At 33.6% G+C, this 17,495-nt stretch overlaps 1 protein-coding gene across 2 annotated transcripts in view; it reads right to left on the reverse strand.

The window, feature by feature from the left end:
* The window catches only part of ALY3 (DNA binding protein), a 37,389-nt gene extending 26,853 nt beyond the window's left edge, over positions 1-10,536 (reverse strand). Inside the window, exons 1-10 of one of the 2 annotated variants that reach the window (XM_086450496.1) lie at positions 10,378-10,536; positions 8,982-9,183; positions 8,723-8,846; positions 8,261-8,359; positions 7,975-8,037; positions 6,910-6,987; positions 4,858-5,047; positions 3,950-4,215; positions 3,446-3,821; positions 2,721-2,801 (exon numbers count right to left, since the gene is read on the reverse strand). In XM_086450496.1, coding sequence (XP_086306622.1) covers positions 2,721-2,801; positions 3,446-3,821; positions 3,950-4,215; positions 4,858-5,047; positions 6,910-6,987; positions 7,975-8,037; positions 8,261-8,359; positions 8,723-8,827 — 1,258 coding nt within the window. In that variant the 5' untranslated portion in view covers positions 8,828-8,846; positions 8,982-9,183; positions 10,378-10,536. The remainder of the gene's footprint in view (positions 1-2,720; positions 2,802-3,445; positions 3,822-3,949; positions 4,216-4,857; positions 5,048-6,909; positions 6,988-7,974; positions 8,038-8,260; positions 8,360-8,722; positions 8,847-8,981; positions 9,184-10,377) is intronic. The other variant, XM_086450497.1, reaches the window with a different exon arrangement.
* Between the last annotated feature and the right edge of the window lie 6,959 nt (positions 10,537-17,495).

Genomic DNA, 17,495 nt, shown 5'->3' on the forward strand with positions numbered 1-17,495 from the left:
GCTAAAAACAAAATACAGCAACTATGAAAGTTGCTGTTTTTTTTGTATTAAATTGACAATATGTATGCTAGATAGGATATTAAAAAAAAAATGGTTGCTTTATACATACGTTATACGTGTTTTATACGTATGTTATACGTATTTATACGCGTTAAATATAAAATACAGCAACTATGAAAGTTGCTGTTTTTTTTTTTTATATATAATATATTACTATATATACTTTAAATGAATGCTCAAAATATTGGTTAATTTGTACGTATTTTATAAGTACTTAATACGTATTTTATACGTATTTTGTACTTGTCAAAAAGAAAATACAGCAACTATATAAGTTGCTGTTTTTTTCACACAATACATATTTTGTTCACATTGTTATAAACATACATGATTTTTGAATAAGTTAAACTGGTGAACAGTTTACTTTAATCATTTTAGTGATGGATTTCCAAGAAATGTTTCTAATTAAAAGTTGGGTAGAAAAGTAATTTATTAAAATAATATGAGAACGAGTTCTCAATTGAATGTCGTGCTTTTAAAATACCCAGTTAGTGAGATGCTTCGGCGTATGCCGTATAAGACACGAAAAGGAGAGAAAATGTGAAGTGATGCTTCAGTCATAGACTGTGTAAGACACGAATGAGTGAAATGCTTCGACTAAGGGTCGTGTAAGACACGAAAGAAAGAAAAAGAAAAGAGAGATAAGACGGTACATTTAAGAGTGGACTGGGTATTTAAAACACGTGTATGTTTTATTTTTCATTACGTTTTGAAAAGAAAATAAATACTTATATGTAGTATTTTAGTGATTTATTAAAGAGATTGTGAAAACCTATAAAGAATAACATGTTGTGATATTCCGGAATGACGTGTTATTCTAGGATAACAGTTGCGTTGTTTGAGTTCTTATGTATTATGGGATGCATAAGAACACAACATCACAACAGGAATCCGGGAGTTTCTTTTCTATCTTTAATAGAGAACAAGATGTAGATAGTTTATAATTGATAGAGAATATCGAGGATCACACGCACGCCAGATTGGCATAGATGAAGATGGCTAGTTAATGATCATTAATAGTCTAGAGTAGTCAAGAAAGAATGACCTACTTGATTTGGCCCGTTTCTTAAGGCCTTGGTCAACGGCCAACCTGAGCCGGAAAACAGTTACCCAAATTGTGGCAGAGGCTGGCCATAGAATCAGGAATTAACGGTGGGGTTCCACACTGGTGAAGTATTGGAATAATCGTATTTTGACTGAGATGTTCACATCAGTCGTGACCCTCAACTCTCTATTATAGTACTCTATTATTTGATGTTATATTATGAACAATTGTTTTCTTCAGATTTTTAAGTGTTTTAATTTCCTACTAAGTTTTATGACATCGGAGTTCAATTATTTTTAATTGTGTTGAATATTAAATATGCATGATTTATGAATTCTTAGAATGTTTAAACTGCATATAGGATGCTATTATTTAGAATTGTAAGATTCCCCTATTGGGTAACTCCCCTGTTACTCACCCCTACGACATCAAATTTCAGGCGCACCTGGTTTAGGTGATCCTTCCGAGGAGGCTCAGTGCCAGGGCCTTATAGATGATCAGTCCAAGCTTCCAGGAGTGGAGCATGGGTATTACTAGTTATAAGTCTTAAACTAGAGTTAGGTTTAAGTCTTTAGCTATCGTTTTTGGTTATGTAATTATGAACACTATAGTATGTCATTACTGTTTTATGTATATATGACAAGTGTTTCTGATGTTTGAGGATACGTGTCTGTTCTGTTGAGCAATGATCAGGTATGACATATAGTTATATTATTTGCCGTTTACGTTTATGAATTGATTATCATGATATGGGTTTTATATCATGCCTCGGGATTCAACTTGGGAATCATGAGGATTCGGGTTGATTTTGGGGCGTGACAGTAAGCCTCACAGGTATGATGTTTTTAATAAATAATATGATATTAAAATCTCAAGCTTAGGATAGCCTTGCATCCATATTTATATATTTCAAATCCACTCAATCACGTTTCAATTTTTAATCCATAATATATAAAATATTATTACTTTATTTTAGCTAAATAGAAATATTTGTATTAGAGTAGTTGAAAGTCTTTATAATAACTAATTATTTTATATTCATTACAAAAATATAATTAAAAAATATTTATAAAACACCTTAACTCAACGAGTTTCTTTATATATATTACTATTTTGTATTCGAATTCATTTCTAAGTGTTCAAATTATATTACGTACTAGAAGTAACAAAGAAATAGAAGTAAAAAATAAATAAATAAACTTATAATGTCTTACTCAGATAATAAAAAAGAAGTAAACTAACAAGAAAATAATAAGAAGAATGAGTAAAAAATGCACTATTTAAAAAAAAATTAAAATAATGTGAGGCGTATGCCCTGGCCAAAAGGCATATGCCTTTTAGGTGCCTCATGGTTTGAGGCTTAAGCCTTAGCTGCTTTAAGGTTTCAACTTTATGCCTCAGGGCGTTTTTAATGAGCCTCATCTTAAGGCACGCCTCTAAAAACACTGGTTGTAAATGTATTAAGAAAGTGTATCTATGTTAGAAATGGGACAAACGAAAGACATGAAGATCAAAAAGTCCAACAAGACCAAGTATCTACCTTGTGAAAAAATTGATTTCTAAACCATTCTTCATTTTCTTAAGCAATTATACATCAGAAGCATAAATTTCTTACCAGATTCAACTGTTGATGCTGGAGCCAGCTTCATAGAGGCATCTGCCAAAGTATACAGGGCATCTAATGCGGAGATTTCATCTACAAATAGAAAACAGTAAAAAATATTAAGAATGTATAAAAATATTAACAGATGATCCACAAGCTCAAAAGGAATAAATGACAAGAATAGATCAATATCGATGCTCAACAGAAAAGAAAACCGAAATTTTATCAAGAAATTACATTCTAGTAGACTTTCAGATAAAGAATAATTTGAATTTATCCTTTTTTGAGATCGGTAATAGAGAAATTTAGTATGGACAGAAGAAAGGGAAATAAAAGCGAGAAGGAGAAGAAATGATAATGTACCAGTATATCCATGAAAAAGAATTGATATAAAATTCAAGATCAAGGGGCATATCTTCAGTTTGAAAACACAGAGTATATCAAATATTTAACACAATATGTGGGGGTTGGTCTAAATGACCCAATCTTCTAGAGAAGACCAAGATCAAGGGAAAATAAACGAGGATGCTAGAGACGTACATCTCTCTCTCTTGTAGATCTGTAAATTGAATGGAACCTCGAATGTTTCGATTTCCATGAAGTTTCGTCTCGACAAGTTGAAAACCCGAAATGTTTCGTAAGAAACAATACGAAACGAAAGGATTCTTTAAACCATGCATCCAATAACCCTCTATGCAAAGACAAAGTTAGAAAATGAAAGGCAGTAACCACCGCACCTCTAAAGAAAAGTTGCCTGCCTCTCTTCCTTGGACCTTGGGGAGAGGATCGCTCAAATTTTGTATCTGTAACCTCAGTTTCAATTTTTTCCTTGGCAGAACTCAAATTAAGTCCTTCTTCAGTACCACTGCATGCTTCCCTAACGTCGTCAAAATGATCATTTTCAATCTCTTGGAATTTTGGGTTCTTCCCATGACCCTTCTTCCCCTTCTGTTGAACTTCCACTGTACCAACACCTTCTGTATCCATCATATAACTCGTATCTCTAGCAAAATCTCCATTTTCAGCTTCCCTGCTTCCTAAACTACCTTCCAAACAGTCCTCATCTGTTGCGATACCAACAAGCTTAGCACTAGCCATCTCCGATTCAGTATGCTGAATTTCATGAATAGGTAATAGACAAATTAATTCACCGATAAAAAAATTTAAAAAAAAAAAAAAAGACCAATTAATTCATCTTCCAGTAATAGCAACACAAACAGTAGTAAGATGAAATATGTTACCAGCCATTCACCATTCTGAACAGGTGAGGGTCTCATCAGCCCCATTCTTCGACTTGGTGTGTGAGAAACTTGGGGAGAACCACCTCTTTGTAAAGCCTCTGCTAGTACTAGAACTGCTCCATGAGCAACTTCATCGTCATTAGCATCTACTTCTGATTTCAGACCCTGCTTATTAGGTGAAACAAACTTTTCCCTGTCATGTTTATCATATGGATATGAAACAGGGAAACGAGGTGTCCTTTTCCCAACAGCACGAGGTCGACTACCTACAAAAGAACTGAAAGCATCATGCATGGAAGTTAAGGGGAAAAAAAGAAAAAGAAAGAAACCACATGAAATCATCAAGAAAAAAGAGTTACAACAGTGTTTTAAAACTCAATAATCAACCTGAAACTCTTCCTTAACTTGACTTCATTCAATTTCAGGTAGAGTCGGCATATGAAATCAGTTAGCAATTATTCAGTTTTTCATGGCTGACTTGACTGAGTCAACTAAACCAAACAATCTGACTCACCAAGTGAACTAAAAAACACAAGCTGACTCACCCAATCAATTGCTCAGAATTAGATTTTTTTTATGTATCTTCAAATTTTCTGATGATAATGCTTTATTTATATTTCTTAATTTTTCATCACTTTGTATTTTTTATATTATTTTTTTGCTTTGCAAGTTGGCATGCTAAACTCAACCTAAAAGACTTCTGCGTAGGGTCACGTTTTTCAGGGTTTTAAAACACTGGTGTACATTCATCACCCATTTTGTTATATATATATAAATGACTCAATGCGCCATGAAACAGTCAAGTTGAAAGCACTTGAAGTACCAAAAACATAGAGAAGTAAATATAATTTAAAAAAATGGTAACAAAAGCCTCCATTGAATGTTGTAGTTTAAACGTGTGAATTTACCACCAGAGCGCCTCTTCTTCAATAATGATAGACACCCATAATTTGCAATTGACTGAGAGTGCAACAAATCTGGAGCACGAATATCCAATCCTTTTGAGATGTTCGCTCGAAGTTTTCCTCGACTACGCTTTTGTGGCTTTCGGGATATTCCTGGTCCATCGTTGCTTTCTCGTTCACTCTCACTCCCTTCCTGCCAATGGATGATCCATTTACTTTAATTTCTTACAAAGTCATTTCAATAAGCAGGCAGCATTATAATTTGGATGTTCGCACTTGTAGCATAAACTACATATGATTGATCTTTAGATTAAGAGGTACATTATTAGTATAAGAAATTTCCAAATATCACTAGAAAATACATATCGCAAAACAAGAAAAGACAGATGAATGAAAGATAATCTCAGAATATTGGTTGCCAGTATTTTCCCTAAGTTCAAAGGAGTTCATTTTAAGGATTTTCTATTTACGGGTAATGATAGTCTTAAGTATTTTTTCTCAGACCAGGTGATCCTTTCTCACTACCTTTGGTTGGTATCTTTTATAGTGGGTGGGTTGACTTCTTGCTTCTACTTCAACAAATATCTTTAAATTTTATGATTAAAACAAAGTTGCTAGTATAACCAAAAAAGTCCTAACTACTTGTACCATGTGTGCTTGCAAAAAAGAAGTAATAAAGGTACCATACTTTCAACCCCAAAACACCATTTCTTACTTGAAAGGTGGAATCTCACCAACATCCAGAACCATGATATTGAGGAACAGCAGCAATAATTTAAGGTCTGAGTATTATTTTACTTTCCATAATTAAATATCTTGGGGGTTCAAAATATTACTCAAGGGCATCACAGCTATTATTAAAGTATGTGATTGAAAAATCTCCCAAAAAAGGCGTTCCACAAGGCATTTCAGGGGGGTGGGGGGGATGGCCTTTTAGAGATTTGGCTTGTAGGGCCCAAAAGAGTTTTTCAAAAGACATTTCCAGGGGAAACATCAAGCTTGTTGTATTAATGGACATAACAAAAAAGAAGAAGAGAAAAATCCTGCTTTTGGAGATGTTTCAGCTTTTTGTTGGGCCCAAAACATTGCGCCACAAGTCATTTTCAGGGGACAAACATCAAGCTTCTAGTATGAATGGACACATTAATACTTTCAAGAGGCGAATATCAAGCTTTTGGTATAAATGAATACAGCAAATATTTTTGGAAATGTGTGTGCTTGAACATCAAACTTTTGCTTTTGACATTTTCGCTTTTCTTGGTGGGTCCAAAAGGGTGTGCCACAAGACATTTCTATGGGATGAATATCAAACTTTAGGCATTAGGACACAACTAAAAAATCTACCTTTTAGAGATATTTTGGCCTCTATCAAACATGTTATCTTCAAAGATAACTCACCGGTTGTCCAAACATTAACGCACAGTAATTAGGTTTGGGGTCTGCCAATAAAACTCTTAAAAGTTTCTTTTCTTTTCTTTTCATTTTTAGGCTTATAAATGAACTTTAACAAGTGTAAATTAATTTGCATCCTCTGCCTGTGCAACAGGTAATACTTCTTAAAATATGAATGTTAAGTCAAAGATTTAGTTATCGTCTTCTTCTTAATATATCTACATCATTCAAAGTTGAGAAATATAAAGGACAGCAAGAGTTCTCCTACTCTTTTTGTTCTTTCAACTTTCTCATGAGTCATGTCTACCATCTTACCTAGCCATTCCATATCTTTATTGTATCCTATCTTCTTATGCTTCGATCTTTAACGCTAGAGTAACATTTAGGGCATATGTTGCATTTATATTTTGCAAAACAGAAAAATTAGATGTGCTTAGTGATAGTAAATGAACATTGGTGCTAAAGGATCTTTTTCAATTAACTACTTTTGTTATTTCTGAAATGATAGTTATAATTGCTTGAACTTACAGAAGAAACAAAAGAACAAAAATCTTTTGGAATAAATTCTAACCGCAACAGCTTTCAGGAACAAACCAGAAAATATCTGAAAACTAAGAACAATAACATCTGAGACGTTCATTGAAAACTAAAATCCTATCTTACCAGAATATTATAATGATCAGTCATCATTGCTATAAGTCCAACCACAGATGCCGTCCCCTCCGGTAGGGATAAGTACGCCTGGAAGTCGAGAAGATTGTTATACAGAATGAAGCAAACCAATAAAACTTCCCTTCTAATCAATAAAGTAACGTTCCACAATAAAAGGATAGAAGTCTGCAGCCATCCTATACATATGGCGTTCAGAATTGTGGAAATTGAAGGGCGAGCATGTTCAAGGAATGTTAGATATATCATATCTGAACTCTCAGTGGATTGAAAGAAGTAAGGAATTAACAAGTATGGCCTATATATCTGTAACTCAAAACAATAAAAGGTGAAAGTGTGCACGTTTTGGTAATATTAATAGTCACATAGTTACCAATGACCGCTCAATGACATTGAAATGACACCACTCACGCAAAAAAGGAAAAAAAAATGAAGAGTGTCATAGGAGAGCTTTAAAAAAAAGTGAAAAAATCTTTGGCATGTAGAGACAGGAAAAATAACAATATAAAATTCAGTAAACGAGGAGAAAAAGCGTGATTTTTTCTCCAATTATTTTCATCGACTATGTCAAATTCATTATTAGTAGAAAAATCTAAAAAGGCCTTTTTTCAAGGACAAGGATGCAATTATGTAAAGAGAAAATTAAGAAAAAATTAAAAATCAATGCTAGTTGGACACATAAGAGAACAAAAAATCATCATCATCTACATCCTAACCCAAGTATTGGGGTTGGAAACACAAATCCGGATTCTCCATCCAAGTGAATCTAAGCTATATCTTCAAAACACCATAGCATGAGTCAAAGCCAATGAACTGAGATCTATGTGAAGAGATTTGAATTTTAACACAATTTTACACGGGCTGTCAACCTGGCACAAACAGGAACAGACAATTCTAGCCTAAAGATTAAAGGAAATAAATAAAACAAATGGGCCTATAAAAAACATAAGGTAATTATTAAACCTAGAAATTCAAAAGTACCATAAATCATAGAAATCCAGACAAGTCTTGAGGAACTATACTTTATTGTGTCAGTTAGACATCAAGGATCATGCTTACCCTGTTCATGTTGTAAAGGGCCTCAACCATTTCTACAGATCGGTTACGTAAAACACCAGCCACCTAGATATCCATGTGAACCAGTAATCAGTTGAAGAGGTAAAGAGCAAAAGAATCAATTCACAGCGAAGAAAAATTATAGAGAAGGTACTGAACAGAATCTCAAGCATGTTCCAACAAATATTTAAAAAGATCCCCATTAATCATAAAATAAACAAATAATTTTGGCCCGTCGGCCTTATCTTTAAAGAGCACAACAAATTAAGATGACAAATAACAGGCAAACCTTCTTCCAGTCTTTTCCATATTTTCTGTAAGCTTCGTAGAAACGCTCGAGTTCTTCCTTGCTCCATTGAGACCCTAACATGTCAGACAACTTCCTTTTCTGCAGGATGAGTATGTTGGTCAATACATTGAAATATGTTCATAAAGCTAGACTACTTAACAAGTCAGTGATGTCAGTTCAATGCGGCTACATACTGCAATATAGCAACACAGGAATTCGACGTGCCAGTGTAATTATTATATTGAATATAAGTTACAGAAACATGAATCTGAATAAATACAAATGTTTTGTAATACATATGAATATATCACCTGCAAACAGACCTTAACATGCATATATGGTTACTGAATTATAGATGGCTTAAGTTATGATAAAGCTTGGGTCAAAATGTGCAGAGATTACATTTACTTCCAAACAATCTGAGCATATAAACCTCGTGTCCCAAGTGAAAGCAAAACTCACCCGTTGCCTACTTTTGTTCCCGACGCCTCCATCCTTCTCAGGGGAATCCTCATTAACTTTAGAATACCGCTTATTAACACTTCTAGATTTTCTTGTAGATGCCATGAAAAATTTTCTTAACTGTCTGAGAAATGGCAATTGGACACATAATAAAACATTAAATTAGCAAATCAATTTCCTTTATGATAATAGCAAACCAAATATAGACCAAAATTCTAGGCTACGAAAAAAGACTAACATATAAACCCAATAGTCTCACCTGGAAAATAAACGTAACCCCTTTATGGGATGGGTTTCTTTTAGCAACACTCCTAAGCTTTTCACAATAGCAATGAGGATTTCTTACAAGTTACAGCAGCTGAGGTGGCAAGCCCTAAGTGGCCCACACGTTTCATCACCTCAGCATCTTCCCATGTAGCAAATCCCGGCCAGTAGTCTTCGACCATGTAGCAAAAGGAGGACTGGTACAACACATATTAGGGTAAGTTCTTTAAAGAGTTGAGGTATTTTCTTTGAAGATTTCATTGTAAGGTGGGATAGGGTGTGCAATCTTAGTGCAGAGTAGTGCACTTGAGGTTGTGGGTTGGTGGTATCACCGTTTCTTTCTCGGGTTGGTCACCACGACCTCCCTTTTTAATAAAATCATATCTATTTATCAATATATATATATATATGAATAACAATATATTGACTCCCCCTCTACTCTCCTGACGTGGCATGTGCATAAAACCATAGATTTTTTCCTCCGGATACATACATGCACATCTCCATAAATATGTGCAGTTGTGCATCCCAAGGAAAAATATATGGTTCAATGCGCATGTCACGTCATGAGAGTAGAGGGGGAGTCAGAAAATCACGAGTCATATATATATATAACAGCCGGATCGGCCTGTGGTGGCCATATCAACCCTTCATATAGCAATAGAAAACTTCGCACTCTGGTGTATATCTCACTCCTCTAACCATTTTCCTCATAAAAATGCCTTACATGGAAAAGATAAGGGTGGAAATATCTCTATGCACCCTAATAACTGTAACTCCACGTAGATTTGTATAATTATATAGGTATCAGTACCATCAGGAACAAATTGAAACAAGGGAGGAAAGCAATCTAGTTATTCGACTAATGAAGTCTCCCACATATTTACAATCTGGTTTAATTTCCTCAACATCGATGACTTAAATCTTAAAAAAAAAGGTGCTTTAATCAAACAAATAAGAAGTAATTGATCCAGCACAGCATGATTAATCGAACAAATTTAAAACCAGATAAAAGTGGATAATGAGCTAAAAATTGCCGTAAAATTTACAACAAATCAGATCAAACACACTTAGAAATCGAATAATAAGTTCATCCGTTATTAAAGTGATTCAAATTAGTTCAATCGATCTAATTTTAAAACCTTGATTCTTCAATCAGGATATCCGTACTAACAAAAAAGAAACATCTTTTTACCAAAATCCGCACCACAAACATCACAGAAACTGCAGAATTACAGAGAATTTAAAAAAATTGAATCGAATTATTTCCATCGAGGGAGAAAATTGGGGGAACAAGATTTTAGAGAGTAAATGTCGTTTGCAGATATCTGGAAAAAAAAAATCTTCAAAAATTACAGAAAAATTCGTCACAAATAGGAGAAAAACCATACCCTAATTGATGGATCGGAGTAAATCGATGGAGACGAACTTACAAATGACGAGAACCAACGAGAGACCGAGATTTTGGGTAAGATTACCGCGAAAAAAAATAAAAGAAAATTGAATCTGGGGACGAAGGCTAGGAGTCTTCTTGGGTAACTTTTTAAAATTTTAGAAATCTAAATATAATTGAAAAGAAGGCTCTTTTAGAAATACACCTCTACATTTTGGAGAATATTTTAGATACTCCCTATGTTTTCAAATTGATGACATATCCCCTTGAGCTTAGTCTTTGGTGATAGACTAATAAGAAAATGACCTGGATATCGTCTTCTTGGGCCATCTTTTTCTTTTCTCAAAATCATTCATCTTCAACCTTAAGATTTCATCTATTTCAACCTTCAAAGCTCGAGACAAGATAAGATTTCTGGGCCAAAATTCAAGGATTCTCTAGGAATGATTAAGAGAAGTTTAAAATGATAAATAGAAGATAATGTTGAATAAAATCAAAATAAATTTATCATAGACGTTAAAAAAGGACTTCAAGATGATGAATTTAGCCCGAACCATGATCAAGTGTGGCTTTTTGAAGCTCAAAATGTTGCCCCATCGAACGGTCAAGTGGGGCCAAATTAAAAATATTATTAAGTCCAAATTAGATCAAGTCCTCATGAATTCGGACCTATTTGCGGGCTAGCCATCGTAATACATGCATATATTATATTTTAGGAAAATTACTTAAAGGACCTTGATGGAGGGATTGTTTTTCTAAATAGTCCCTAAGTTTTTGACGGTTTCTGAATAGTCCATTTAGTAAACTTTTATTTTCTTAACAGTCCATGGACCTCATCTCCCACGTTTCTCACAATTTAAAGCCCTACCCGTCCATACTCAATGTTTTCATCTAAAAAAATGGATTTCTGGCATCTCAATCGAGTTTCGGAGAATTCATTCTGTCATAACAGATTTAAGAAGGAAGAAGATGGTATTTTCAAGGGTTTCTTCAAACATTTTTGAAGATTCATGTAAAAAAACTATAGTTTTTTTTTTATACTTTTTTCGTTAGTTTTTTGATGAAAATCGATCAAGAATGGTTATTTGGGTTGAAATCATCCAAGTTGTTATCTCAAATTTTTAGTCATCTTTCCATGAATTTTAGTCGAAAAAACGCAAAATTTGATAATGAGTGGGTTTTACCAGTGATGAACTCGGCAATGACCAGTGTTGAGTTCAATAATAAATAAAAAGTGGTGAACTCGACAATAAATAAATAAAACGGTAAGTTCGCCAATAATGAGGGACCATTAAGAACTAAAGTTTACTAAATATCCTATCTAGCTACCGTGCACAACTTAGGGACTATTTATAAATAAATTCCTCTGTCAAGGTCCTTTAAGTAATTTTTCATGTATTTTATGTTAAAACATGCACTCATGAGTACTAGAACCCATACCCATGACCTTTTATCAGAGAAAGTTCCCACAAACCATATATCCAAAAGTATTTTACATGCCTACATGCATATGACTAGGTTTTGTGTTGGATAACATGATTCGGGTTTAGTTTAACTCTCAATTCCAAACTCAACCCTAAACATGTCTCGATCTTGGATTGGCCCGATAACCAAGCGAACCTAGTTACGTCATCCGTTTTCAAGAATTCTCCAAGGTAAATCTAGATCATTCCTCTGTGGATAATACACGACGATCTACACTTGTTATAGTGAATGGAAAGAGCCTTCCAAAGTGATCTTCAAGAGCTATGTTACAATGATTCATCAGTTCTCTTAGTTTGAATTCAAGTTTACAGTCCATAGATTGCCACTTTAGAGCAAATCCAATTCGTAAGGCAAGGGTGATTCTTTTCTTAGTTCACTATTTTTCGATTCTCTCGTGCACGCTCGCATATGTAATTTAACCTACAAGTTACAGGTACCACAATAATGTTAAACAATTCTAAGAGTTATAAGTAAAACAAAATTTAAATTTGCTTCTCTTATTTACATATACTAGAAAGGTAGCATGTGCAAGCGCGTGTGTATCTAAAGGGTTTATTTGTAATTTAAAAATTAATTAAAGAGCGATTTTGATGGTTAATGGATATTTTTATAATTTCAAAAACTAACCAACATGATTTCAAGGAGGTGCGATCGCAATTTTCTAAGTTTTTTACCAAAAGGACCTTGATTATAAAATTTAAATGTTAAGGTGGGAGCACTTTTGGAATCCAAAATTGGTGTGTAACCACTTCTTCTCTGCCTCTCCTCATTATAATAGTAAAGATGAATGAAGAATAAGGAAGATGTTAGAGGCCTAATTGAACTTCTTAACAAAAAATTAGTTTTATATTCACTATTTGGTTCGTTGAACCAAATGACAAAATTCAACCAATCGGGAGGGTTGAGATCATGATGGAAAAATTCACTATGTAGTTTCAAAATTCACTATGTAGTTTCCTTCAATTGATTTACATTTCAAACTAATATGAATGAATCTGTAACATATTTTTAAAGTACTCGTCCATGTTGTAGTAGTATATTTCAAGTCCTTTCAGTCTTTTTTCAAATCCATGTAATAAAACAGACCTGGGTTGCCACAATTTTGTGTTTTTTGAGTTGAAAATAAATGTCTCTTCAATTACAAATTTGTGATTGGGGACAAATGTCCCATCGATCTATACAACATTTTTTTGTCTTTCATATTCACTCCCTCCTAGTCAATTATATATCCTCTTTAATCTATTTTATTGATTTTTATTTTCTACCTCTTAACCTTAATTTTTTTTTTCTAATAATAACAGTAGGAAACATTTTTGTGAAAGATAAATCCAACTAAGATAAACCTCTCATCAAGCTATAGTTTTGTGGGATCCACTTTATTGTCTTTACTTTTTACTCCTTCTATCTTTACTATATTTCCACTCTTATTATTTTTACCTTTCTATCAAACTATAGTTTTGTGGGATCACTTTATTTCATTTACACTTCACCATTATAATTTTCTTATATTTTTTCTATTACTCTTTTAACCAACTTCATTTTTTCATCTTTTACCCCTTTAACCTTAAAAAATATTTAATAATAATCTTTAAATTTAATTTTTTATGCTTTTACCCCCTTAACCCCAAAAAGGATGTTTGTGTCGTGGGCATGAGCGAATTAGAGGTAAACTCTAATTTAAAAAAACTACATGTAAAGGAGAAAACTTCAGTTACATAACATCCTATGACCATGAGACAACTTTTTTGACTATTAGGTTGTAAGTTCAAGTCTAGCTTACCCGCACCAAAGACACTAGGTCTGCTACTTAGGAAGGTTGAAGGGTCAATTCATGCTCAACCCAAGTTGTAAAACTCTCAACCCGACCATCGACATATGGTTAGAGCTCATTAACCCAAGCTCGACCCAAGATTGAGCTTTTAAAATTGAGTTAGCCCAAGTTAATAATTTTGGGCGAGAAACCTAATTTCATTTTGATCAATGTATAAATTTTATTTTATGCCTTAAAAAAGTAATACAACATAAAATAAAAAAAATTAATCAATAGATAATAAATTTGCATACAACTTCCAAATCCATCATTTAAATAATATTTAGACAATCTATTGAAAAATACTATACTTGAACATATATAACAATAGATTTAAATATAGAAAGAAAAATCAATAAAAAAGAAATTTTTTCCTTGATTTTACAAATATATTTAGGAAGAGAAAATTATTTTGTTTAAATAAATAAAAATATATATATATCTGTAAATATATAGCATCAGACTTGGGTGCCTGAAATTTCAACCCGAATTCAATTCAGATTGAGATTTCTTAGCCCAGGCTCGCCCATTAATTAGGTTAAATTCAGGTTAACCCGCCCAAGTTGTAGCCCTAAAGACACAAAACCATTTTTTTTATAAAAAAGGTATCTGGGCCAACTTGCGCGCATCAACTATTCTCCTTTCCCCGAACAAGGCATGCTTAACAAGGTTTTTAATCTTGTGGTTCGTGGCCACAAATATTAGCAGCCAGTGAGATTCAAACTTGAGATCACAAGGGGAGCACACCCCCCGAAGTTGTACTACTCAACCACCCATCTGGTGGTTGACACACATTCATTTCTAGTACTATTTAATAAAACTCTCAAAATAACTTAATTAGACAATGAAAGTATTTGATATGAACTGAATGCCCAGATCATTAGGTTTCAGGTTTCAACTCTTATTAAATAGAAATTGTACATGTAGTTGCGTAACCACCCTAACTACAATATCAATTTGATTCAGTGCATTTATATGCATCTTAATACATTGCATCATAACTAACTCCATGATCTTTATCTAACTACACACTAAGATAATGATTTGATGCTTCTTGATGCATTTTAATGCCATACAACCTAATGTAATACTCTAACATCCCCCCACAATTGTATGTTCCGGTGAATATGAAACTTGCGATTGGTTACATTTGATATGATCAACACCTTGTTGATGGATGAACGAAATTGTCCGTCATACTTGTTGGAAATCAATACTCATTTGTTGATGAATAGTAATGCCAATATAATTTCATTGATCAAAAGAAAAGTTTTTCTTTATTGTTGCCTAAAAGAGATAATTGACAATATGTCCCTATGTGTAGAAGGGGAGGAGTCATACGCTCAACTCGGATGGACTTTGATTAGGGCGATTGTCGATTTAGGCCAAATCGGAACTTAATGGATTTTAATCCGAAAGTGATTAAATAAAAATGGTCTACAATGGACTAATAAATGGGCTCAATGCCGACTTCTTTGCTCAATCATTGGTAATGGCCTATCTTGGACTCATATTGAACTGATGGGCTTTGGGCTTTCTTCTGGTACCCATAAGCAATGTCAGTTGTGGAAAAAATTTCTCACTTTTTTTTATGTAATTTTTTTATAAGTCTTCTAACACAAGTAAAATGCAGGGATTGGACAAGGTATTGGACTTGAGTTCTGGATGTTAGTGGAAGTGGGCTGAGCATACACTAATGGGTTGACCTTTTGGGCTCAATTGTCAATGAGTTGGATTTAGAAATAAGAAAATCAAGCCAAAAAAATATAGAATTTTGAGGTCTTCTTTGAGAATGGGACTTATGATGGTTGTCAAGCCAATAACCAAAGGGATAAATGGTTGTTGACCAAACAAACCATATTTATTTTAAAGCTTATGTAGATTGGAAGAGATGTTGAAGAAATTTGCCGGGATCTTGATGTGATGTTGCACCCCCACTCCTAGGACTTCTTGAATGTGTATGGCCCATGTAACACACTGCTAATGACGATCAATACATGTGCACACTCTAACTTGAAGAGAACAATATGAAACAGTACAAGTAAGTGCAAGAGAAAATCTCATCAATGCAATTAGACATGATAACAAGGCAACAATGATGGTTTTATATATTTTTAATTTCCGAGAGAAATGTGAAATATTTGAATAAGAAATGAAATAGTGCATGGAACCTGTTTGTTAAAACACCATCAATAGATTACAAAGACGTGATTGATGTGGTACGATGCTTCATGTTATGGTAAGGGAAGATCCAATGGTAGTACATGTATTTAAAAATAGATTCAATATTTGAGATAAACACAATGATTGATCCATCCCCAAGATAAGTTGTCGACAACAAAAGAAGGTTGGATGAAGGCGAGGCGAATGTTTTGGGAAGGTAATAAAAGTATATGTAAGATCATGGCCAGCCTAATCGTAAAATTGGAGTCTGCCATGGCTCTAATACCATAATAAGACTCTAAAAAAAACTTAACTAGACAATGTATTTGGGATGAACTGAATACTCAGATCATTAGATCTCATGTTTCAACTCTTATTAAATAAAAATTATACATTTGTACATATAGTTACGTAATCACCTTAACTACAATATCAAATTGATTAATTGCATCTTTATGCACCTTAATACATTCCATTATAACTAATTCCATGATCTTTATCTAACTACATACTAAGATAATGATTTGATACTTCTTAATATCGTACAACCTTGCAATGGGAATAAAACACTTAAAAAATAAGATATTCTATTGCCACACGAATGTTTGCCAATGCCACACCAATTCATACATAAATAACCAATGAATTAGCACAAATTTGGGGTGGCGTAAGCAAAAGTTGATGTGGCATTATAAGCTCTAAAAAATAATTTGAAAGATGTATCACCACACTTTGCTCTAAAGTCTAAACCATTAAACTAACCAAATCATAGCCGTTGAAATGAAACAATAGTTTGGGCATTTGTACACGTGACACTCGTTGAATGTGTTTCTTCAACATTTTGGAAACAAAAAAATATATATATATTTTAAAGGCGTGGCTAAGCTGGTCCAAGTCAAATCATTTCCAACCTTATTGAGTGGCTGTAGCCGATTACGAATCCAAAAACCGCCGTACAGGCCTCGGTGTAAACGTACAACGTGTCGACTAAAAAAAGCCTGACGTAGTGTTATCTAGGGGCCCACATCCGGTTTCGTTGGTTAAGATGTCCACGTTTCGATTTTTTATTGGACGATCCCTAAATGTCACGCCCCTTGCGTTAGATTCGTCTGCGGCTGCGTGTGAGCTAATTTTGTTTTCTTTTTAAAATTAAACTGTTTAGATGGGAAAGCACACCTAGAGATTTCACCAATCTGAATCTCTAAAAAAATCCCTAGAAATCCGATTAATCTTTAAAAAGTTAAAAAATAAATAATTTTTTAATTTTGAGGTTAGAAAAGTCAAATTACTAACTACCCCTTTGGCGCTTCTTTAAATAACAGAATTAACTCCTGCGCCCGACACTACATTAAAATACAAAACTACCCTTGAGGAAATAATCTTGGTACATGATTTGTTTTAGAGAGATTCTATTGGCACATCAAATTTTAATTATAAGACATCAATCCTTCTGAAATTAAATGGTTCTTATATATATAGATGGATGAATCTCCATTTCATGTGCTGAATATGATGAAATTTTAAGTTCGGTATACTGTTCATTTTAATTCTCAAAACTTGCATTTGTCATTTCTATAACGAGTTTGTCACTTTTAATATCTACGACTTCATAGATATACCACGAATTCATTGATTATAAAAGTCACAAATTCTCACGA

This window comes from Akebia trifoliata, chromosome 8 (genome assembly GCF_017979445.1).
Source record: "Akebia trifoliata isolate Shusen 1 chromosome 8, ASM1797944v1, whole genome shotgun sequence".
NCBI lineage: Eukaryota > Viridiplantae > Streptophyta > Magnoliopsida > Ranunculales > Lardizabalaceae > Akebia > Akebia trifoliata.